At 38.0% G+C, this 26,816-nt stretch overlaps 1 protein-coding gene across 10 annotated transcripts in view; it reads left to right on the top strand.

Moving 5' to 3' along the window:
- The window catches only part of ZRANB3 (zinc finger RANBP2-type containing 3), a 317,061-nt gene that overhangs the window by 203,750 nt on the left and 86,495 nt on the right, over positions 1-26,816 (top strand). For all 10 annotated transcript variants that reach the window (XM_007964848.3, XM_007964840.3, XM_007964841.3 and 7 more), the window contains 2 exons: positions 8,042-8,213; positions 9,929-10,045. In XM_007964848.3, the coding sequence (XP_007963039.3) occupies positions 8,042-8,213; positions 9,929-10,045 (289 nt within the window). The remainder of the gene's footprint in view (positions 1-8,041; positions 8,214-9,928; positions 10,046-26,816) is intronic.

The raw sequence follows: 26,816 nt of genomic DNA, 5'->3' as shown, positions 1-26,816 counted from the left end.
TGTTTGTAATTTGTCATCATCATTTCACTCTGAGTAATTTCAGTTTTTCAGTGTATCCTCCTATAACTTCCACACTCCATTATTTCCCTCTGGTGTGTTAACAATTAGATTGGTTCCCCTTTCTAAATCTTATCTAGTCTATAATACTCTTCCTGGATGATACAACCAGAACTAAACATTCTGTTACGTTTGCAGGGCACTATTATTTGATATAAGAACAGAGTGTCCTAAATTTTCCCCCATTTCTGTCATGTGTCAAACTGTTTCATTGTGAAACTCATGTGGTGGGAAAGCAAAATATTACAACTATTTTGGAAAACAGTTTGATAATTTGTTTATAATTTTTTATAAAGTTAAACTTACAAGACCTGCAAAACACTAACAAAAAATAAAAGAAGACCTGAAATGAATGGAGTGGTATACCATGTTCGTGGACAAGGAGACTAAAAGAAAAGAAAATTTTTTTTTTTTTTTTTTTTTTTTTGAGACAGAGTTTTGCTCTTGTTGCCCAGGCTGGAGTGCAGTGGCACAATCTTGGCTCACTGCAACCTCTGCCTCCCAGGTTCAAGCAATTCTTATGTCTCAGCCTCCCAAGTAGCTGGGATTACAAGTGCCCGCCACCCTCACAGCTAATTTTTGTATTTTTAGTAGAGGTGGGGTTTTGCCATGTTAGCCAGGCTGGTCTTGCACTCCTGACCTCAGGTGATCCACCTGCCTTAACCTCCCAAAGTGCTGGGATTACAGGTGTGAGCCACTGCGCCTGGCCAAAAAAAAATTTTTTTAAGAGACAGGATCTTCTGCAACCTAGGTGACAGAACAAGACTCCGTCTTAAAAAAAAAAAAAAGAGACAGGATCTTGCTCAGTCACCCAAGCTGAAGTGCAGTAGGACAATCATAGCTTACTGTAGGCTCAACCTCCTGGGCTCAAGCAATCCTCCTGTCTCAACCTCCCAAGTAGTGAGGACTACAGGAGCATGGCACCATGCTTGGCTAATTGTTTTTCATTTTTTACAGAGATTGGGTCTTGCTATGTTGTTGCCCAGGCTGATCTTGAGCTCCTGACCTCCAGCAGTTCTCCCACCTTGACCTCCCAAAGTGTTGGGATTACAGGCATGAGCCACCATGCCTGACCTCAATATTTTTTAAATGGCAGTTTCCCTCAAATTGTTCTGTAGATTCTGTGCAATAACAATCAAACTCGAGTAAGATTTTTGTAGAAATTGACATTTTAAATCTAAAATTGATATGCAAAGGCAAAGGATAGGCAAAGGAACTTCAAAAAAGAAGAAAAGAATAAGAGTCACACTATTTTTCCTTACAGTCATCAATCAGGAGACACATATAAATTACTGGAACATATAGAATCTAGAAATAGACCCATATATGTGATCAACATATAGAATCTAGAAATAGACCCATATATGTGATCAGTTGATTTTTGAAAATATGCAAGACAGTTCACTGGAGAAAAGCTAGTCTTTTCAACACATGCTCTTGGAACAATTGGACATCCATATGTGAAAAGAAGAAGAAACCCAAACTATATCTTACACAATATGCAAAATTTAATGATAAATGGATTGTATATTTGGGACTTTGGGTTAGGCAAAGATTTTTTTAGATGGATACAAACTTCATGAACTATAAAAGACAAAAGTGATGAATTTCACCTCATTAGAACTTAAAATGTCTCTCCCCAACTCTGTTAAGAGGTGAATAGACAAGCCATAAACTTAGAGAGAAATTTGTAAACTACATATTTGGTAAAGGAATATATAAATTTATAAGTACACAAAAGGAATTTTTAAAATAATATATTAAAAATTCTCAGCTGGGCAGGGTGGCTCACGCCTGTAATCCCAGCACTTTGGGAGGCAAGGTGGGCGGATCACCTGAGGTCAGGAGTTCAAGACCAGCCTGGCCAACATGGCAAAACCCCATGTCTACTGAAAATCTACAAATATTAGCCAGGCATGGTGGCACATGCCTATAGTCCTAGCTACTCAGGAGGCTGAGGCAGGAGAATCGGTTGAACCTGGCAGGCAGAGGTTGCAGTGAACTGAGATCGTGCCACTGCCCTCCAGTTTGGGTGACAGAGTGAGACTCTGTCTCAAACAAAAATTCCCAAACTCAGTAATAAGAAAACAAAATAATTAATTTTAAAAAGGGTTAAAAGATTTAGAAAGACACTTGACCTAAGGCGATACACAAAAGTCAAATAAGCACATGAAAAGATGCCCAAGACCTTAGTCGTCAGAGAAATGCAAGTTAAAATCACAGTGAGGTACCAGTACACATGCATTAGAATGATGGCAAGGTTCCTGAACAACTGGAACTTTCTGCTGGGAATTACATTGCTTACATTGCTGCTGGGAATGCAAAATGTTCAACCACTTTGGAAACATTTTGGCCTACACTGACCATACAAATCAGAAATCCTACTGATCCTACTGCTGGGTATTTAGTAAAGATAAATGAAAACATATGTTCACTCAGAAATCTGTATGCAACTGTTTATAGTAGCTTTATTTATAATCACCTAAAACTGGAATAATCCAAATGTCCTTCAACTAAAGTGATTGCAGAAATTGTGATATAGCCATACAATGGACTATATTACTTAACAATAAAAAGCAACAAACTATTAATATACCCAATAACATATATAACTTTCAAATGCAATATGCTAAGTGAAAGAAATAAGATTTTAAAGGCTACTTACTGTATAATTCTATTTATATTATATAACATTCTGGAATGTGCTAGGGCAAAAAACAAATTAATGGTTGCCAGGAGCCAGGGATGAGAGGAAAGGATTGCTACAAGAGGCACAAGAGAACCTAACTTAAAAAAATCAGAGGGTGATTTCCAAAGTCAAAAGTTAACTCTGCATGTGTATGTGTGTGTTCATGAACACAGATAAGCATACATGTTCTGGCCATAAACTTCCTGTTTCATCATTGTAAGCTAATGTTAAATTCTACTGGGAAATGCCTCTTTTTATATTATATATTATCAAAAAGTAGATTAAAAGGCATATGCTAATTCTTTCAATTTAGAAAAGGATAAATGAATTTTTACTTACTTTGTAAAACTGAATGAGAAAATAATTATTCTAACCTCAAAAGAAGGTTCACGTTTCATAATGTCTTTAGAGACATTTACAATTTTTTGGTTGTTGTTGCTAATTTTAGTTTGTTAGGAATTAAGTATCCTTTTGTTTTAAACCTACACCCAAAGCATACTGTTTATACTTTGTCCTTAAAAATATTTTTCTTACTCATTTACACCTTTTCTCTTTCTTCTATGCACTTTACCTCTTTGATAATGCATTTAAAAATTTGTTTTATAATTTTCTTTCCTGCCATAAAACTATGGACCCTAATCTTCAGAATCTTTCACTTTTAGCTGGGCCTGGTGGCATGTGCCTGTAGTCCCAGCTACTTGGTGGCTGAAACAGGATCATCACTTGGGCCCAGGAGATCAAGCTACAGTGCACTATGGTTGTGCCTGTGAATGGCCACTGTATTCTAGCCTGTGCAACATAGTGAGAGCCCATCTGTTGGGGGGAAAAAAAGAATCACTCACTTTTTAGGCCGTTTCAGGACCCTAGGAGGGAGTTTTGGCAGTTTTCACAGGATCATATGTACCTATCAAATTTATACAAGTAGACACTTTTAATATATTAAAAGATCTCTTTTCCACACAACTTCCTCTTCTCATATTTTTCCTTATGTTTTGTGATTGTGGAGTTATCACCAAGCGTTGTTGGAATCACGCTAAGAAGAAATTATATTAGGGGTATGTTTGGTTTTGATTTAGTGGGCTATATTTATGTATTTAGTTAGGTTATTGCTAGCCAACCTAGTATAGGAATGGCTTCCAGAAATAATCCTGGTACTGGCTAAGTGGACATATTACAGTGCGAACGTGTCTTATGGTGCCAGATGCTGGGAACATGTGAGTACTGGAAGAGAAGCAAGGTTGAAATTTAGAGAGCCAGAGGATAATCTGCAAATAATTCTTTCAATTCTTATAGCCTATATTTGACAGAAATTTGATAGAGGTTTTTTTTTTTTTTCAAATTTGATTATAATTAGAAATATATGTACACACAGAGTATGACAGTGAATTATGAACTTGAAATAAACTTTAAAAAATTATCATTAGTAAACAACAAAATTCGATCATCCATGCTTGAGTAAAGACTGAAGTATCCTATTTCTCAAATATTTCAAAGTTATTGTCACCTGAAGAAGCACTCAAAGCGTAAGCAGTGAACAATGTTGAAAAAACATTATAGATGTGATAAGTGGTTAATTTATTTAGAAAGTGTTATTTTTCTGGATTTAGGAACATCTGTAAGCATTTATAAATTTTTTGTTTTGTGTAATTTGTGGTTTTTTCATTATAGACTCAGATTTGTACTTAATTTTTTATTTGTAATTCTATATAAGTAACAAAAGTGTCTAACTCTAAAAAGGGCTCATTGTATCTTTACTGGCCAATTCTGTCAGTCAAGTTGTGCCTATGCCTGCTGGGCACTTGCCGGTCTCCTCAACTCTGTCTACACCCCATTTTAAAGCATTGTTTTATAGCATACTGCCAATGCATGAATTATATTCATGTTACTATCCTAAGCATTATGTATATTTTAAAACTTACATGAAAGAGAAGCTAATTTAGAAACTTGAGATAAGAATACAATATATAGAGAAAGTTCCTTCTGCCCCTCAGTGGGTTGACTCGAATGTCTCTGGAGTCTACCCATCCCCACACTTTGGAGACCAATGCTATGAAGTGGGAGCTATTGAAGGTATTTTTTTTAAGGTTCTTTTTACTTCATTGAATTTTAATTACAAAAGCATTATTTGCTTATTGTAAACTTTCAGATAGACAAAGTGAAAACAAAATGAGGTTACAAGACCCCAGTTTTCATGTAACCTTTTCATTCTCTACCACTATGACCCCGAAGGTATGCAGTGTATCATATCTTGATGTGTATTCTTCTGGAACTGCTTCCATTGTTATACAGACATACATATATACACACATCTACACACCTACATAATCCTTCATACCAAACATATTACTCTGAGACTTCCATTTTTAATTTAACATATATCTTCGACATTCATCTTACCCCTTACATAAAGATCTAAATGATTCTTAGGAATAGTTGCTTAATAGTCCATAGTTGGCATGCCCCACATTTTATTCAACCGTCCCCCAAACAGTGGATCTTCCCATTTTATACATGTAGGAATTGAGAATTAAGAAAAATAAAGGCCAGAACCTAAAGTTAGGAATGTTACCTAGTCCCAGAATCTCCTGCTTTTGTGTAGCTGCCCCCAGCACACACACACACACACACACAAAATAGTGTGTAAATAGCATAGGAAAATAATCCCAAGAAATATATTTAATATAATTTTTATATTATTAGGTAAAAGTTGGCTTTTAGTAAAGCAAGACTTTGGAGTCAGACTGCCCAACTTCAAATCTCAGCACCACTATTACCATCCATGAGATGTTGGGCAAATTCTTCAAATTCAGCAAATTTAAAGAGACTAGGGGTTTACAGGTGGCACCTCTTCTAGTCCTCTCTAATCCTTCTTACTTCCCCTTTGCACCCCAAACATGAGGCTGGGGTTTTGGGAAATATGGTGGTGTTACCAGTCTTTAGAACAAATGCCACCACTCCAAGCTGTAGATGAAAGAGATGTGGGTGGCGAGAGTGGGTAACAAGAAATAATTCCTCTAAACCATGGTTCATACTAGGCATATGGCTTAGGATCAACCAGTGGCATAAGACCCAGGAGGCAACTAGCAAAAACTTACCTCAATAGTGTACCCTCTCCTGCAGCAGTAAGGAAACCTCATTGTTACAGACCGGGTCCTGGCATTATGACACCCTGAAAATAGATTGCTCAGACTTCAAAACAGATTTGCATTTTGAGAGTACAACTATTGGTACTCTGTAGGAGGCAAGTGTGGCTATGTGGTTAGCCTGTTTGAAGACACTTGTATGTTGTCTTTGCCAGCATGTAGCAGTCATACCAAAAGACCTCCAGCTAGCATACTGTACACCTGTACAATGTCTCATGTAAGTGGAGAGTATGCTTAAGAATCTGTTTTAATGGCAAACACTGCATTTTCAACAAAACAAAACAAAAAACACCACCTACCAACTTCTTCCCCATATTGATAGTTCTGAATGTTAGATTTTTTTTTTGTAACCATGTAATCAAAATATACCTAAGTGTATGAATGGAAAAATAGGTGCAGAATAGGTGTTGGCAAGTATTTTCCCATTTTTATTAGTGTGTGAATTTTTAATATAAATATGGGGACTCAATACATTAAAGGAAGTCAAAATATTTTAATGAACAAGTTTCAGCAATTTAATTTATAACAATTATAAGTAAATCCATTAAAATTTTTATATAGTGACAGCACTTAGATTTTTTAAACAAGTAAATTTCTTTTTGATGACAACTAAGTGGTATGCGTATAATTTTATCATACAGTAGTTTCCATTCATTCACTCTAGTTATGTAATTGACTCTACATGCAAGTATATCTTTTTTTTTTCTTTTTTTGAGATGGCGTCTCGCTCTGTTGCCAGGCTAGAGTGCAGTGGCACGATCTCGGCTCACTGCAACCGCTGCTTCCCGGGTTCAAGCAATTCTCCTGCCTCAGCCTCCTGAGTAGCTGGGACTACAGGCGCACACCACCACGCCTGGCTAAATTTTGTATTTTTAGTAGAGACGGGGTTTCACTGTGTTGGCCAGGATGCTCTCGATCTCTTGACCTTGTGATCTGCCCGCCTCGGCCTCCCAAACTGCTGGGATTATAGGCGTGAGCCACCGCTCCCAGCTACAAGCATATCTTTTTTAATATTGTGTGTATTGTTTATGTTTAATATTTATTTTTTAAAAAGCTAATAAATAAAAATGAGTTTCACATTTCTCAAATTGACACCTATTTATGCTAAAATGCACCCAGTATTTTTTATCCAGTAAAATGGATAGTTACTTAAATTATTAATATTAGTAATCATAATCCAACCTAACAGGAATTTTTTATTTGTTAATTATTCTCTAACAGCTGTTTTCAATAGTGGGTAGTATGGACCCCTAAGAGATGATTGGAAATTTTATGGGGTGGTATTTTGGTTGTCACATTGATAGGGATGTGTTATTGGATCAATTGTCGTAACGTGTAAGTTCAATTGATCCACTAGATTTCAACCCTTCTCTTAACATTTGTTCACAGTACTTGGCGCTTCGAGCTTCTGATTTTCTCAAAAGTCTAGAGAGTAACTTGTCTTTTGCAAGCAGTTTAAGTTATCACTTCCTTCCTTTTGCCAAGTCAGTTACCACTTGTCTGTCTGCATTATGCCTTCTAAATATTTCTTCGAATCACTTATTCTCTGATGTCTCCTCTCTCATTCTGTCTTTCATAGTAGTTTTGTGTTCTTTTATTTTATCCCTTTGCTGTCAATGCAGCAAAGGGTTGGAAAGGAAGAAGTATTTCAAAGGAAGAAGAGACCACCATGTAATCAATCTGCTATGCTTTAACAGCTCTATTGGAGATCATATCTCCTCCTAGAGGGCACAGAAAATGTTCTGGGTGGTTTTGGTTATTATAATGACTGGCTGATGCACTGGCAGTTCATGCCTACTTTATGGATAGATCTGCTAAAACACCACCATGTGTGAGCCCACCCAAAATGCCAATGCCCCCCCCATTTACAAACAGTGACCTAGTGCAATTCAGAGTCATCAGTTCATCACAGCCTTGTATTAACTCAGTGTAAACAGTATGCTTAGACACTAACATCTTCTTTAGTTTAGAGTAGTGCCAAATCTTATTCATTACTGTTTTTCAGGCTGAGCTTTTTGAAACTAATGTTCATTCAGAAATAACAATGAAAACAGTGTCATGGCTCCTTATTAAAAGGAAGAACACATTGGATAAATTGTTTTCTTAACTCCAGCATTCAATTTTGCTACATGTTTTGTCTTCATTTTAACAGATATTTTGGTAAAAGACCTCAGTGGGATTGTAGAGGGGCATCAAATCTTAATGAACTTCACCAGCTATTAAGTGACATAATGATTAGAAGATTAAAGACTGAAGTTTTAACCCAGCTACCCCCTAAAGTCAGACAGCGTATTCCATTTGATCTTCCATCAGCAGCAGCCAAGGTGAGAACCCTTGCTTGACTGAAAGTCTAACTTTAAATAATTTTGAATTACACTATTAAAGATGATACATATTTCATATTTCACAGGAAAGGTTTGCTTTCTTAAAATAGGTTTAATTAATAGAGCCTATAAATTGGTTTTGTATTTCAGCAAGAAAGCAGGAAGAATTCAATTTTATTCATCAGATACATAAAAAGACAAGGTAACCTAGTGGTTTAAGAAAAAAAGTATTTTTGCTGAAAAAAGAACTTCAATTGCAACAGAGATGTAGTATTAAGAATTCTAAATATCGGCCAGGCACGGTGGCTCATGCCTGTAATCCCAGCACTTTGGGAGGCTGAGGCGGATGGATCACCTGAGGTCAGGAGTTTGAGACCAGCTGGCCAACATGGTGAAAACTCGTCTCTACTAAAAATACAAAAATTAGTTGGGTGTGATGGCACGTGCCCATAATCCCAGCTACTCGGGAGGCTGAGGCATGAGAATCAGCTTGAACCCAGGAGGCAGAGGTTGCAGTGAGCCAAGATCACATCATGGCACTTCAGCCTGGGCGACAGAGTGAGACTCCATCTCAAAAGAAAAAAAGAATTCTAAATAGAAGGTGTGAAACCCAATAATTAGTGAGGGAAATTGGGGTCCTTGCTCTAGAATTTCTTTATAAAGTATGAATAACTGTCTTCTAGAATAACTTCATACAGCCCTATTCTTGAAATTCTAAAACTCTGTGATCATGTTTAAGACGTGAAATTCAGTATATCAGAAAACCAGTTTACTAATCCTTACCTAATCCTTATCCATGTTTATTTTTAGGGAATGCAGTGTTTGAAATTTCTGCAAATCTGAAAATGACAGTTTTTCATTGTTATCTTGAAAGCGTATGAGCATTTTGTAAACACTGAGCAATGTTACTTCTAAAATAAGAACAATCTGATTTTCTTATCTATTATTTTAGCATTAGAAAGAAAAAATAAAATGGAATCAACATGATTGTATTATATTTTTACTTGATATTAATTTTATGTAATATTCTCCATCTTTATTTAAACCAAACCACATCTTTTTACAAAAGTACTTAGCTGCCATATACATTTTTACTACTCTGCTTTCTTATGTTTCTTATGTCCACTTTACAGAATGCATCTTCTTAAGAAGTTATAGGCCAGGGCCCGGTGGCTCACACCTGTAGTCCCAGCACTTTGGGAGGCCAAGGCGGGCAGATCACCTGAGGTTGGGAGTTCGAGACCAGCCTGACCAATACGGAGAAATCCTGTCTCTACTAAAACTACAAAATTAGCTGGATGTGGTGGCGCATGCCTGTATTCCCAGCTACTGGGGAGGCTGAGGCAGGAGAATCACTTGAACCCAGGAAGTGGAGGTTGCAGTGAGCCGAGATTGCACGACTGCACTCCAACCTGGGCAACAAGAGCGAGACTCTGTCTCACATACAAAAAAAAAACAAGAAGAAATTATAATTGTTTGATTTATGCTGTTAGCAGAGGGCTTTGTTTTCACCCACAGCTTATCATTGGTTTCTATAATTTTGAAAATGTGACTGACTTACCTCTGCGTTGATGTTTTTAAATGAAAATGTTGGAATCTTTGATAATTTTCTTTTTATATCTTCTATAGAGAAAAGGAAAAATGATTCATGATTGCATTAATTTGTTCTGTTCATTATGCTATATTCCTAAACAATGTTATTTTTTCCCCCATAGGAATTGAATACCAGCTTTGAAGAGTGGGAAAAAATAATAAGAACTCCAAATTCAGGTGCCATGGAGACAGTCATGGGGTTGATAACTCACATGTTTAAACAAACTGCTATTGCCAAGGTACTCTTTCCTGGGCCATCATGTATTTGTCTTCATACAAATTATTCAATGTATTTTACTGTTTTTAATTAAGCAAGTTATTTATATATTACAGAATTTCTTTGCTGTTGTTTAACTCTTTTTTTTTTTTTTTTGAGTTGGGAGCCTCACTGTGTCACCCTGGCTGGAGTGCACTGGCATGATCTTGGCTCCCTGCAGTCTCCACCTCCCAGGTTCAAGCCATTCTCCTGCCTCAGTCTCCCAAGTAGTTGGGACTACAGGCGCATGCCAACATGCCCAGCCTGTTTAACTCTTTTTTATGGAAAAATTCAGACATATTCATATTCCAACCATATATTTATCTTTTCCAATATACAGGTATATTTTGATGCGAGAGGACACTATACATTATACTTTCTCATTTAAATTATATATATATATATATTTTTTTTTCCATCTTTTTCTTTCTTTTTTTTTCTAAAACAGAGCCTCACTCTGTTGCCCAGGCTGGAGTGCAGTGGCTCTATCTCAGCTCACTGCAACCTCCACCTCCCAGGTTCAAGCAATTCTCCTGCCTCAGCCTCCCAAGTAGCTGGGATTCCAGGCATGCTCCTCCACGCCTGGCAAATTTTTTTGTAATACTTTTAGCAGAGATGGGGTCCATCATGTTGGCCAGGCTGGTCTTGAACTCCTGACCTCAAGTGATCCACCCACCTTGGCTTCTCAAACTGCTGGGATTACAGGTATAAGCCACTGTGCCCGACCTATATTCATCTTTATTATTAGTATTCCCATGGTTTTACTACATTATTACTGCAAATAATCTTTTTTTATTTGTCAGTCATCTTTCTTTGATATTCCACGTTCAGTGCCCTACAGAGGTAATTTTGCCACTTTCTGTTTGTCTAAAAGTGAAAAATATAGGATTTTAGAATTTAGTAAAATTAGTTTAACTGTCAAGTAAACTTATCATATATTTGTGGTAGTTGTTTTTTTTACCACCATGGTAGAACCTGTAAATACTGACGAGTGTCACCCCTCTTGATTCTGAGATTTTTTTGTAACATAATTTTTTAAGATGAGGATTGTTGAGGTATATTTACATAAAGTGAAATTTATCCTTTTAAAATGTACAGTTGGGCCAGACGTGGTAGTGTGCATGTAGTCCTAGTTACTTGGGAGGCTGAGGAGGGAGGATCGCTTAGCCCAGAAGATCTTAGCTACCATGAGCTATGATTGTGCCACTGCACTCCAGCTTTGGCAACAGAGCAAGACTCTGTCTCTAAAATAAAATAAAATAAAACAAAAGGCAATACAATATAATACAATACAATAAAAATGTGTGGTTGGATGAGGCTTGACAAATGTGTATAGTTAAGTAACCACCAGTACCATGAAGATAGAGATATTTCTGTCATGCCAAAAAGTTCCCTCATGTACCTTCGTATCATTTTCCCCTCCACCCATCCCTATACCTTGGCAATCACAGATATGCTTTCTGTCACTATAGTTTTACATTTTCCAGAATGTCACAAAAATGGAACAATAGCGTGTAGCCTTGTGTCTGGCTTCTTTCACTTAGCATAAAGCTTTTGAGATTGATTCAGTTTGTTGTATATGTTATGACTTTTTCCTTTTTATTGCTTTCCTTACATCCTCCAATGTATGGGAACAAAACTTAAAAAAAATGTTTTTTGAGAGAGTCTTGCTCTGTTACCCAGGCTGAAGTGCAGTGGCACAATCATAGCTCACTGCAGTTTCAAACACCTGGGCTCTAGGGATCCTTCTGCCTCAGCTTCCCGAAGCACTGGGATTATAAGTGTCAGCTACCTCATCTGGCCCCTAAATTTTTTTTTTTTTTAATTCCTTCACCAATTAATGGACATTTGGAATATTTTTGTTTTAGACTATTGTAAGTAAAAGTGATATAATCATTCACGTACAGGCCTTTATATAGTCATATATTTTCATTTTCCTTGAGTAAATACCTGGAAATAGAACTGGTAAGTCATAAGAAAAGTATAGATTCCACTTTATTAAAAAAACTGCCAAATTGTTTTTCAAAGTAGCTATATTATTTTGCATTTCTACTGACATTGTATGAGAGTTCCATTCGATATCTTTGTCAGCACTGGGTATTGCCATCTTTTTAATTTTAGCCATTCTTGTGGGCATGTAGTGGCATCTCATTGTGCTTTTAATTTTTCTTTTCCTGATGACTAATGGTGTTGACCATGTTTTTCGGTGCCTTTTGTCTATTCATTTTCTTTTGTGAAGTATCTGTTCATATTGAGTCCATATTTATATGGGTTAATAAGAACTCTTTATTTTGGAAACAAGTTCTCTAATATACATATCTTTTACAAATATGTCCTCCAAGTCTATAGATTTGATTTCTGTTTTATTAACATTGTCTTTCAGAGAACACAAGTTTAAAATTTGGAACCAACCTAGTATATCAATTTTTTTCTTTTCTTTTTCTTTTTTTTTTTTTCTGTATTGTGAGTCCTAAGAAATTTTTGCCTAAGTTCACAAAGATACTCTCTTATATTTTCTTCTAAAAACGCCATAGCTTTAGGTTATCAGTCATGTGCTACTTAATCAAATTTCAGTCAACAAAACAGCACATATACAACGCTGGTCTCATAAGATTATAATAGAGTATATATAGAAACAATAAATGGCACTTAACGTTGCATTGCAGATCAAGTAGAAGAAATAACTGGTATTCAGTAATGGTGCTAGGTCCTTTGGTTTTTCATATGAGAAAAATATATAAATAAAAATACATATACCATATAGGTTTGTGTAAGTACACTCTGTGATGTTCTCACAATGACAACATTACCTAACAATGCATTTCTGAGAACATACCCCATAGCTAAGTGATAGATGACTTAGATGTAGATCTATAAACTATTATTTTGTAGCATATAATTCTTTTATGCTACAAAAATAAAAAAATCAGAACCTCTACCTTTATTTTGTAGCATATTATATGCTACATATAATACTACATATAATATATATAATATGTATACTACATATTATATGCTACATATAATACTACATATAATATATATAATATGTATACTACATATTATATGCTACATATAATATGCTACAAAATAAAGGCAGACGTTCCGATTTTTTTGTTTTGATTTGTCGTTTTATATATGGATTTTCAATTTCAAGTGACTGTTACAACATTCATTAGAACACAAAAGACTATTTTGCCCTCCTTAAATTTCCTTGGCACCTTCATCAAAAATAAATTGGCAACATATGTGTAGGTCTGTATGTGAACTCTATTCTCATTTATTGGTCTATTCATCAGCTTTATATACAATGACTTGATTACTGTAGCTTTATAATAAGTCTTGAAGGCCAGGTGCAGTGGCTCACGCCTATAATCCCAGCACTTTGGGAGGCCGAGGCAGGTGGATCACTTGAGGTCAGGAGTTTGAGACCAGTCTGACTAACATGGCAAAACCCGTCTCTACTAAAAATACAAAAATTAGCTGGGCATGGTGGTGCACACTTGTAATCCCAGCTACTCGGGAGGCTGAGACAGGAGAATTGCTTGAACCCAGGAGGCAGAGGTTGCAGTGAGCCAAGATCATGGCACTGCACTCCAGCCTGGTCAACAGAGCAAGACTCCATCTCAAAAAAATAAATAAACCTTGAAATTATATATTGTTTACCTTACTGTATTCCTTTTCAATATTGTTTTGCCTTTTGTAGGTCCTTTGCTTTTCTATATGAATTTTAGAATCAGCATTTTAAGTGTATACAATTTTGTTGGAATTGTGTTGGATCTGTTGACTAATTTGGAAGAATTTACTTCTGAATAATATTTAGTCTTCTAGTCCCTGAAAAGAGTATCGTTCACCTTTAATATATCCCCACAATGTTCTCTAGTTTTTTGAATACATTCTGTTAGATTTATCCATAGGTATTTTGTGTCCTTTTATGCTCCTGTAAATGGCATTTTTTAATGTAAATTTCCAAGTTTCTGTTGCTAAGTATAGAATTATTATTGATTTTCATATAACCTTTTATTCTATGACCTTGCTGAACTCCTTCTATTAGTTCTTGTGGATTTTTGGTTAATTCTAGAAGATAGAGGATCATTTTGCCTGCACATAAAGACTTTTATTTCTTCCTTGTAAGATGTATGCCTTTTATTTATTTGTTTTGCCTATTAAGTTGAAGGAAGACTAGTACAATTTTGGATAGAAATGATAGGACTGAACCACCTTACCTTGTAGCCAATCTTAGGGGGAAGGCATTTAGTCTTTCACCATTAAATATGATGTTATTGCTGCCGGGCACGGTGGCTCATGCCTGTAATCCCAGCACTTTGGGAGGCTGAGGCGGGCGGATCATAAGGTCAGGAGATCGTGACCATCCTGGCTAACACGGTGAAACTCCGTCTCTACTAAAAAATACAAAAAATTAGCCGGGCATGGTGGCAGGCGCCTGTAAACCCAGCCACACGGGAGGCTGAGGCAGGAGAATGGCGTGAACCCGGGAGGCGGAGCTTGCAGTGAGGCGACATCGCGCCACTGCACTCCAGCCTGGGCGACAGAGCAAGACTTGTCTCAAAAAAAAATAAAAATAAAAATAAAAAATGATATTATTACTAAGGTTTTCATAGATGACTTTTCTTATGTAGAGGAAACGTCCTTCTTTTTCTGGTTTATTTAAAGAAGAGATGGAACATACGAACTTTTTTTCCTTTGGTGGAGAAGGGGAAGAAGAGGTGGTTATTATAAAAGTGGATATGAAGAAAATAGCTAAAGTTCTAACACTGCTGTAAGTGAAAGAACTAGGCTTTTATGAATGTTCACCCAGGTGTGGTGGCTCACATCGGTAATCCCAGCACTTTGGGAAGCCGACGTGGGAGGGTCCCTTCAGCTTAGGAGTTCGAGATCAGGCTGGGTAACTAACAGAGGAAGACCTTGTCTCTATTCTATAAAAAAACAAACAAAAAAAGAACAAAATTTTTTCAGAAACAAAATTTAAAGAAAAAAGAAAGAAAGTTCACAATAAAAGGGGTCCTGACACAGGGGAGTTTATACCCTCTCACTAGCTTTATTTTCACTGGCATCTACCAGGTGCTAGCTGGGAGTCCTGAGAACATATCCGTTAGAGGAGCACAAGTTCAAAACTGCCTGTTTTCAATACCCCTTTCTTACACTAAACAAAAGCCTTAAGCCATTGTGGAAGAGGCAGAGTACCCCCTCCTCCAACTTCAAAGCCTGGTCCATGACAGACTGCTTCTGGTGGTGGGATAGGGACAAATGCTGCCTACCCCTGGGGAGTGGGCAGGAAACCCTGTTGGACTCAGGACCCTGCACTGATATAAGGCAGAGATCTGTTACTGCCAGGGGAGAGGCAGAGACCTCTTTAGCACCACCTGCAGTTACAAGACATAGTTTTGTTAGTGGTGAGGGGCAGGAACACCAAGAAAGTCCCACCCCCAAGGCTCAGCTGCAGCAAAAAATTTGTCTTATGCTGAGTTGGTACCAGGAGATTCGAAAGGTCCTCCAACCCCCACTAAGAACTTAACACTGAGAAACCTTCAAGATCAGTCTACCACTGGGAAAGAGAGATACCCCTCTATCTGTAGTCCTGTAGGCATGCAGGACTACTGAAAGCTGAGTGTGGCAGGAACACTTAGCAAAACCCTTGACACACAGTATTACAAGGTAGAAGTATCCCATTGCTGGGGGAATTTGAGGTTCATGGTGCTCCAGAGGTAAATGTAACAAGAGAACCTAAACAGAACTCAGTGCTGACTATATTCACTCAGTCCCCTCCCCCACCATATTATCACCACAAAGAAGCATGCTCAATTCTGGATGTAACTGTCATTTCCTCAGTCTGTACTGTCCTCCTACACATAACTCCTAGCATTCAATAGAAATTGCAAAATAACAAAAAAGACATTTAAAAAAACAACCATTGCCAAGAGATAAAGCCAGATGCAGAAATGACCCACATTGTAGAACTATTAAACAAGGGCTTTAAAATAGCTCTGAATAATATGTTAAAGAATCAAATTTTAAAGATAAACAATATGCATGAAAATATGGAGAATTTTAGAATTAGTATGAAAATTATAAGACAGTAAAATGGAAATACTAGAAATAGAAAACACAGTATCAGTTATAAGCCAATAGTAGAGATAAAATATAATCATAAAAAATCTGGCCGGGTGTGGTGGCTCACACCTGTAATCCTAGTGCTTCAGGAAGCTGAGGCAGGCAGATTGCTCAAGCCCAGGAATTCGAGACCAGACTGAGCAACAAGGCAAAAACCCGTCTCTACTGAAAATACAAAAATTAGCTGAGTGTGGTGGTACATGTCTGTGGTACCACTACTCAGGAGGCTGAGGTGGGAGAATCACTTGAGCCCAGGAGGCAGAAGTTACAATGAGCTGTGATCATGCCACTGCACTCTAGCCTGGACAACAGAGTGAGTGAGACCCTGTCTCAAAAATTAAAAAATAAATAAAATAAAATAAAATAAAATAAAATTCATTCATTAAAACATTTGGCCGGCACAGTGGTTCACGCCTGTAATGCCAGCAGTTTGAGAGGTTGAGGTGGGAGGATTACTTGAGGCCAGGAGTTAAGAAACCAGCCTGGCCAACATGGTGAAACCCCATCTCTACTAATAAATACAAAATCAGCTGGGCCCAGTGACTGATGCCTGTAATGCCAGCACTTTTGGAGACCAAGGTGGGAGGATCATTTGAGGTCAGGAGTTCGAGACCAGCCTGACCAACATGGCGAAACCCATCTCTACCAGAAATACAAACAATTAGCCAGGTGTGGTGGTGCTTGCTTATAGTCACAGCTACTCGGGAGGCTGAGGCAGGAGAATTGCTTGAACCCAGGAAGCAGATGTTGCAGTGAGCCAAGATTGTGCCACTGCATTCCAGCCTGGGTGACAGAGTAAGACTCTGTCTTAAAAAAAAAAAAAAAAAAAAAAAGACCAGGTGCGGTGGCTCATGCCTGTAATCCCAGCACTTTGGGAGGTCAAGACGGGCAGATCACGAGATCAGGAGATCAAGACCATCCTGGCTAACACGGTGAAACCCTGTCTCCACTAAAAATGCAAAAGAAAAATTAGCCGGGCATGGTGGTGGATGCCTGTAGTCCCATCTTCTCAGGAGGCTGAGGCAGGAGAATGGCATGAACCCGGGAGGCAGAGCTTGCAGTGAGCTGAGATCGTGCCACTGCACTCCAGCCTGGGCAACAGAGCGAGACTCCATCTCAAAAAAAAAAAAAAGTCAGATATAAAAAAAGGATAAAAAGGGACGAGGAAAGCCTATGGAATACCATAAAGTGTCCAAATACTTAAATTTGGGATATTCCAGAAGGAGAAGAGATGGGCAAAGGCATAGAAAAATTATTTAATTATATAATAGTTTAAAACTTACCAAGTCTAGCAAGAGCTTTAGACATCCAGATACAGGAAGCTCAAAGACTTATCAAATAGATAGAACCTGAAAAGGTCTGCAAGGCACATTGTTGTCAAAAGTCAAAGACAAAGGGAGAATTCTAAAAGCAGCAAGAGAAAAACATCAAATCACATATAAGAGAATGCTCAACAGAATAAAAGCAGATTTCTCAAAAGAAACCTTACAGGCAAGGAGACACTGGGATAATATATTAAATTTGCTGAAAGGAAGAGGAAAAAAAGCTTTCAGCCAAAAATACTATACCCAACAAAGCTGTCCTTCAAAAGTAGAGGAGAAATATTTCTCAGACAAGGAAAAACTGAAGGAATTTATCATCACTAGAACAGCCCTATAAGAAAAGCTTAACGAGGCTGGGCGCAGTGGCTCAAGCCTGTAATCCCAGCACTTTGGGAGGCCGAGACGGGTGGATCACGAGGTCAGGAGATCGAGACCATCCTGGTGAACACGGTGAAACCCCGTCTCTACTAAAAAATACAAAAAACTAGCCGGGTGATGAGGTGGGCGCCTGTAGTCCCAGCTACTCAGGAGGCTGAGGCAGGAGAATGGCGTGAACCCGGGAGGTGGAGCTTGCAGTGAGCTGAGATCCGGCCACTGCACTCCAGCCTGGGCGACAGAGCGAGACTCCGTCTCAAAAAAAAAAAAAAGAAAAGCTTAACGGAGCCCTACACCTGGAAAAAATTAATTACATCTACCATCATGAAAACACATGAAAATACAAAACTCATTGGTAGAGCAGATACACAAATGAGGAAAAGAAAGGACTCAAATGTTACTACTACAGAAAGCCACCAAACCACAATGATTAAGAGAGAAAGAAAGGAACAAATATAGAAAACAATGATGAAACAATTAACAAAACGGCAGGAATAAGTCCTCACATATAAAACATAACGTTAAATGTTAATGGGTTGAATTCTTCACTTTAAAGATACAGGCTGGCTGAATGGATTTTTTTAAAACAACATCGCCCAATTGTATGCTGCCTATAAGAAATTCACTTCATCTGTAAAGACATATATAGACTGAAAGCAAAGAGATGAAAAAAGATGTTCCACACAAAGAGAAACCTAAAGTGAGCAGGAATAGCTATACTTATCAGAAAAAGCAAGCCTTATGTCAAATAGTAAAAGGGGCCAGGCACAGTGGCTCACACCTGTAATCCCAGCACTTTGGGAGGCCAAGGCAGGTGGATCATACGAGGTCAGGAGTTTGAGACCAACCTGCAAACACGGCGAAACCCCATCTCTACTAAAACTATAAACATTAGCTGGGCACGGTGGCACACACCTGTGATCCCAGGTACTTGGGAGGCTTAGGCAGGAGAATTGCTTGAACCCGGGGAGGTGGAGGTTGCAGTGAGCCGAGATCGCACCACTGTACTCCAGCCTGGGCGACAGAGGGAGACCCCATCTCAAAAAAAAAAAAAAGAAACTTGAAACTAATTGTTTTAAAAGAATAAAACTTGTAAAACTTAAAACAAAAATAGAGAAGAAACTAATTTACCCATGTCAGCAGTAAAATAGAATAAAAAGACTGTCACTACAGACCCTATAGGCATTAAAAAGACAATAGGAGAATATCATTAACAACTTTATGTCAAGAAAGCCAACAAAATTTGTGTGATTATATAGATTCCATAAATATCACAGCTGACCCAAAAAGAAATTAAAAACCTGAATAACCCTGTATCAACTAGAAAAGTTTAATTCATAGTAAAAATCATCCTATAATGAAAATTTGAGGCCTTAATGGTTTCATTGCTATATTCCATTGAACATTTAATGTAAAAAGTAAAACCAATTCTAAAAATTTCTTAGAAAACCAAAAAGAAAGAAATACCTCCCAACTAATTTTATAAATTCAGGATTACTCTGATACCAAGACCAGACAAACACATAATAAGAAAACTAAAGGTCAGTGTTCTTAATGAATTTGAAAGTCCTTAACAAAATATTAGCAAATTAAATCCACCATTATGTTAAAAAGTATACCAGCAATACAAAGTTTGACAGTGAATTAATCAATCGCTGTAAATCATCACATGAACAATATAAAAATTAAAAACCATATGATTATCTCAATATAAACATTTGACAAAATTCAAGATCCATTCATGACAAAACCTGTCAACAAATCAGGAATAGAAAGGAACTTCTTTGGCCAGGCGCGGTGGCTCATGCCTATAATCCCAGCACTTTGGGAAGCCGAGGCGGGCGGATCACCTGAGGTTGGTAGTTTGAGACCAGCCTGACCAACATGGAGAAACCCTGTCTTTACTAAAAATACAAAACTGGCCAGGCATGGTGGCACATGCCTAAATCCCAGCTACTAAGGAGACTGAGGCAGGAGAATCACTTGAACCTGGGAGGCGGAGGTTGCAGTGAGCCGAGATTGTGCCATTGCACTCTAGCCTGGGCAACAAGAGAGAAACTGCGTCTCAAAAAAAAAAAAAAGAAAGAAAGAAAGGAACTTCCTTATCCTAATAAAAGGCAATTATGAAAACTTACATTTAACATCATACTTAATGTAGAAAGACTGATGCTCTTCCTCTAAGATCAGGAACAAGACGAGAGCCTTTCCTCATCACTTCTCTTTAACATTGTTCTGGTTCTGGTCTTAGCTGTGCATTAAGGCTAGACAAAGAAATACAAGGTATACATATTGAAAAGCGGTAAGTAAAATTGTCCGTATTCACAGGCAGCATTATCCACATACAAAATCTAAGAGTGATTTTATCAAAGTCACAGAATTCATGTTCAACATATAAAAATCATTTCTAGTTCCATATATCAGCAGTAACAATTGGAAACTGAAATTTTAAAAATATGATTTGAAATAGCATCCAAAATCATGAACTAATTTAGAATAAAGTCAACAAAAATATGTACTGAAAACTACAAAGCATTGTTTAGAATAAGTAAAGCAAACTTAAATAAACAACAGATAGATTATGTTCATGAATCAGAAGATTCAATATTGTTAAGATGTCAGTTCTCTGTAAATTTTTGTATTCAATGCAGTGTTAATCAAAATCCTTGTAGTCTTCCTTGTATAAATTGACACACTAAATATAAATTTTTTGTGGCAATACAAAGGACTTACTATAGCCAAAACAATTTTGAACGAGTCATACTACATTATATAAATACTTAATAAGAAGTTAAATTAATGAATCAGAAAAGAGAGTCCAGAAATAGAACCTCACATAGATTGTCAGTTGATCTGTTAAGAAAGAAGACAAGATAACTCAATGGGAAATTATAGTTTTCAATAATGGATAGTAAGACAATAGGATATCCATAAGGAAAAAAAGAAGTCTTGAACATTATTTCACACCAGACATAAAAATTAACTTGAAATGAGTCATAGAATTAAATACGAGAGCTAAAATTATAAAATTCTTAGGAGCATACATATGTAAAAATATTCCCAACTTTTGGGGAGGATGGTGTTTTATTTAGGATACAAAAAGCACAAACTTTAAAGAAAAAATTAAGATTAAAAACTTGAACACATGGTGGTAAAAAAAAATGTATGTAGTATGAAAGACACTGTTAGGAAAATGAAAATGCAAAACATAGATTGGAAGAAAATATTTTCAATATATTCTCCTTGTTTCATTTTCCCATGTCTTAATTTTCAGTTTGATCGTAATTTTTTGTTAGATCTGTGTTCATTGTTTACAGTATAATAACTCTGTTAAACATCTCACTGGTGAGCTATAATTAAATTTTTTTCTTTGACAACTATTGTTTTTCCTAGAGTTAATAACTCTCTTGTTTTTTGCTTGTTTGCTTACTTAATTTTCTTTGTATATAATACTGAATACAGAATGCTTGCTTAAGGAAAAAGAACATATATGAGAACCTTTTAGATCATTACTTGTCTGTGGTTAAAAAACCCTGGTTGGGGCCGGGTGCAGTGGCTCCTGCCTATAATTCCAGCACTTTGGGAGGCCAAGGCAGGCAGATCACGAAGTCAGGAGTTCGAGACCAGCCTGGCCAGCATGGTGAAACCCCCATCTCTACTAAAAATACAAAAATTAGCTGGGCATGGTGGCGTGTGCCTGTAATCCCAGGTACTCGGGAGGTTGAGGCAGGAGAATCACTTGAACTCAGGAGGTGGAGGTTGCAGTAAGCTAAGATGGTGCCACTGCACTCCAACCTGGTTGACAGTGAGACTCCATCTCAAACAAACAAACAAACAAACAAACAAAATACCCTGGTTTGAAGTCAGAAGTGTTGACAATCAGTAGGAATCTGGCATCTAATTCCTAGGATTCTTGAAGGAAAAGAAAAGAGAAGAAAAGTAGTTGTCCATAAATTAGGTCATGTTCCCAAAGATTAATGGCAGCAGAAGGCCAGTCCTTGCCTCACCAGTTCCCTAGAGTTTTTAGTCATTTTTCATTCCTTCTCTAATAGAACTTCTGTCCTCAACCACCTATGGAAATTGGAACTGTGTATTTCTATTCCTGAGCTACAGCCAGAAATAATTAATTCAAGCTATGACCAAATTGGAATTCTTAATACATTTTCCCCAGAAATATTACTGATATTTAGTAGAGTCTATAGTAACTGTGAATAATACAGTTTACCTACATTATAGATTAAATAGGCTTTGCAGGAGGTAGCTAGTTATCAACTACATTTAATATTGATTCTGTGAAAAAAATTAGTTTCAGAGTTCTCCCAAACCAGTTTGTAAATGAACTTGAAATACCACAGATTATGATTTGATTATTATATTGTACGTATACCAGCGTTGGTGCTTCCTTTCTTTGATTAAATGTTTTCCTATTAATTCAATACATATTTATTGATTGCCTACTATGTAGCAAGGTGCTAGGGAGGTATGGTGAACACAGTGTCTTCCTCTCAAGGAACTTGCAATCTGTTGGGGAAGACCATGAAATAAATGTTCAACTACAGTAGAGTATATTTAGTGCTTCAAAAACAGGATGCTTATGAAAGTACGTGAGAGAAAATACCTGGCCCAGTCTTGAGGGTGCAAGAAAGACATCCCAAGGAATGAACAAATGAGATTTAGCCTGCCAGAGGGAGGGAGTAAAATAGGAAGGAGAAGGGCTGGTGGAATGTATTTCAGGCGATTGAAACAGTTTGTGGAAACTCACAGAATAACCAGGAAAGACATATTCAGGGAACCAAAAGTAGGTCAACATGCCTGAAGCATAGTCCTAGAGAGGAGTTCTCCAGCCTGGGCAACATAGTGAGACCGCACCTCTACAAAAAATTAAACATGGTCAGGTGCGGGGCTCATGCCTGTAATCCCAGCACTTTGGGAGGCCTAAGCGGGCAGATCACTTGAGGTCAGGAGTTCGAGATGAACCTGGCCAACATGGTGAAACTCCATCTCTACTAAAAATACAAAAATTAGCTGGGCATGGTGGTGTGTGCCTATAATCTCAGATACTCGGGAAGCTGGGGCAGGAGCATTGCTTGAACCCAGGAGGTGGAGGTTGCAGTGAGCTGAGATGGTATCACTTCACTCCAGCCTGGGCACACTCCAGCCTGGGCAACAAGAGTGAAACTCTGTCTCAAAAAAATATATATTAAACATATTAATTGGGCATGGTGGCATGTGCCTTTACTCCCAGCCACTTGAGCGGCTGAGTTGGAAGGATCACTTAAACCCAGGAGGTCAAGGCTGCAGTGAGCCATGATCATGCCACTGCATTCTAGCCTGGGTGACAGAGCAAGATACTGTCTCAAAAAGAGGAATTCTGACTGAGATTAGGCTGGAGGTCAATGAGAGCTGCAACTACATTATGAAAGTCACAGTTCATAATTTGTAATTTATTCTAAAGGTTCTCAGCAGTCAGGTACAGTGACCTGGAGTAAAATAATCAGATTTGGGCTTTAGAGGAATAACTGTAGCTATGTGGAGAATGTATTGGAAGCAATAACTAATAGGCAGAGAATCCACTTAGGATGCTCACTGATAATCTAGATGAACAATGCTGGTGATCTATACCAAGGTAGTGGCTGTATCATATCTTAACTGGGAAAGGAATAATTCAAGATAGATTAAGGCAGTGCAATCAGTAGACATTGGTGATTGACTGAGTGTGGAGGTGAGGGAAAAGGTCAAATCTAGATTTCTTGCTTGATCAACTGGGTTAATATTTCTGCCATTCATCAAAATTGTGAAAAAATAGGGATACATTTTGTGCCCAGACCCCCATTAAGCATGATCTGTGCCAAACACAACAAGGTGCAGGCTGTTAGATAGTAAAAATTTTCTTTGTACTCTGTAGCATCATTTTAGAAATACTTTTGTTTTCTATGAAACATTTGAAAAACTATGTTGAGGAATTTGAAGATAATTTAAAACCACCTGATGATGGATTTTTTTTTAACCTTGATAAGAATAAGAAGGAAAAATTTAAAGAGAATAATGAGTTTTCAAGTAAATAGATTGGTGTAAATATGCAGCTACTTATAGGATATGCTATTTTAAGGGCATATACTTAATTATTGCTTAAGTAAAATGAATTCCTCATTATTCATGGTGTTTAATTTTTAAAAGGCTATAATTCCATAATAAATACATAAATGTATGAAGTATGAAATCTTGTTCTTGCCAAACTGAAGAAATGAATACTTTCTCTATTCTTTTTTTTAAACACTGTTCACTAATTGTGGTTAGAGAACATTGGGCCTAGAGAGTATTGGGTCATCTTTCCTCTTCCTTTGCTCTAGACGGAGATATGCCTAAAGCCTTCCAAACAAATGGGTCTCTATCTATCCTAATTTTATAGATCTTCAAGATAAAAGATTTCTTTCTCTGCTGTAATCTTTTCTTTGCCTCATAACATACACAGTGTTCTAGGCAGACAAGAGGAAAGTACCGGGCTTCAAATTAGGTCATATCAGCAAATTAGGTCATATTGTTAATAAATTTTAATATGTACAGTGCTACGCTACAGAATTATGGTATTGGCATGTATTATTTATGTACTGTATAAACATTTATGCTAGTCTACCTTTTGAAGTACTTCTTAGGAGGACAGAGTATATTTTAAGTATGTTTATTATCTCCTTAGTGGTGTTATTAGATTATCAAGGTTTCTTTCTCAGGTAGTTCTTAATGAAAACAAATAATGGTAATGATAAATAGTAAATAATGATAGGGAGGGCTTCCAGTGGAAATGGGAAAGGGCCACAAGGAGAAGGAAACTTCCAGCTGAACTCTGTAGTAATTTCGACCAAGTACAAATTTTCCTAGGCAGAAACCTGGGGAGGGGGATGGTGTTCGAGGGGGATGGTGCTCAAGCAGAATGGGAAGTGCAGATACAAGCACCCAAGCAGCTGTAGGCAGAGCAGGGGAGGCTTGTAGCCTGGGGCACTAGCTGCCTGGATGTAAACTCAGTGTTGTTGGTGGAGCACAATGGGAGTGAGACTGGCCTTGCTGGCTGCCTGGGAGCTGAATGAGGCCTGTCACTGCAGGCGTTCCCCCACTTCCCTGGAGACCTGTATGACACAGCAGAGGCAGCCATAATCTCCCTAGGAACATAACTCCATTAGCCTGAGAACCACACTCCCAGCCCCTAGGGTGGATACAGCAGACCCAGCCCAAGGAGAGTCTGAGCTCAGACACAACTAACCCTGCCACCTGATGGTCTTCTCTACCCACCCCGGTAACAGAAGACAAAAGACATAATCTCTTAGAATCTATCTAGTCCTGCCCATCTCCGGAGAAAGTGGAATACTTACCCAGGACTTCAGGACAAGCTTGTATGCCCCCTATACTGCTGCAGCTGATGTTCTCTTGAAAGCGCCCCCTACTGGCTGTCGGCCAACCAATCAAGCCATTACAGCCACTCACAGCAACCCTGCTCCAGAAAAGGAGGAAAGAACAGCTAATTCCACTGCCTGTAACATGCTGGCTAACCAGAGGTCCTGAGTCTGTCCATGTGATAAATTCACTGCTAGCACAATCAGCATTCAGGAAAACCAGTGCACTAAACAAAACTACAACCAAGGACCTTCACAGAGTCCATTTCACTGCCTTACTACCTTCACCAGAGCAGGTGATGGTATGCACAGCTGAGAGACCTGAAGACCGATCACATCACAGGACTCTTTGCAGACACTTCCCAGTACCAGCCCGGAGGCCAGTAGCTCTGCTGGGGTGGCTAGACCCATGAGAGCAATAACAATCACTGCAGTCTGGCTCTCAGAAAGCCCCATCTCTAGGGGAAGGAGGCGAGCACCACATCAAGGGATCACCCTGTGGGACAAAAGAATCTGAACAGCAATGCTTGAGCCCCAGATGTTTCCTCTGACATGGTCTATCCAAATGAGAAGGAACCAGAAAAACAATTCTGGTAATATGACAAAGCAAGGTTCTTTAACATCCCTAAAAAATCACACTAACTCACCAGCAATGAATCAAAACTAAGAAGAAATCTGAAGTGCCAGAAAAAGAATTCAGAGGTCAATTATTAAGTTCCTCAAGGAGGCATCAGAGAAAGGTAAAAACCGACTTACATAATATTTTGTTGTTGTTGAGACAGAGTTTCACTCTGTCACCCAGGCTGGAGTGCAGTGGTACGATCTTGGCTCACTGCACCCTCTGCCTCCTGGGTTTAAGCAATTATCATGCCTCAGCCTCCCCAGTAGCTGGGACAACAGGCGTGCACCACCACACCCAGCTAATTTTTGTATTTTTAGTAGAGATAGGGTTTCACCATGTTGGCCAGGCTGATCTCGACTCCTGACCTCAGATTATGCACCCACCTCAGCTCCCCAAAGGGCTAGGATTACAGGCGTGGGCCACCAAGCCCGGCCAATAAATTTTTAAAACAATGCAGGATATGGACAAAAAAGTCTCCAGAGAAATAGATATCATAAAGAAAAGACAATCATAACTTCTGGAAATGAAAGAAACACTTAGAGAAATATAAAATACACTGTAAACTTACAACAATATAATTGAACAAGTAGAATAAAGAACTTCAGAGATTGAAGACAAGGCTTTCAAATTAATGCAATCTGACAAAGACAAAGAAAAAAGAATTTTTAAAAATGAACAAAGCCTCCAAGAAGTTTGAGATTACGTTAAATGACCAAACCTAAGAATAATTAAGAATAGCCAGGTGCTATGACTCATGCCTATAATCCCAGCACTTTGGGAAGCCGAGAGGAGTGGATCACTTGAGGTCAGGAGTTCAAGACGAGCCTGGCCAACATGGTGAGACCCTGTCTCTACTAAACATACAAAAATTAGCTAGGTGTGGTGGCACACGCCAGTAATACTAGCTACTTGGGAGACTGA

The sequence above is a fragment of the Chlorocebus sabaeus genome, chromosome 10, assembly GCF_047675955.1.
Source record: "Chlorocebus sabaeus isolate Y175 chromosome 10, mChlSab1.0.hap1, whole genome shotgun sequence".
NCBI lineage: Eukaryota > Metazoa > Chordata > Mammalia > Primates > Cercopithecidae > Chlorocebus > Chlorocebus sabaeus.
Note: the sequence above shows the minus strand (reverse complement) of the source record. Positions and strands in the feature narration are given on the sequence as shown.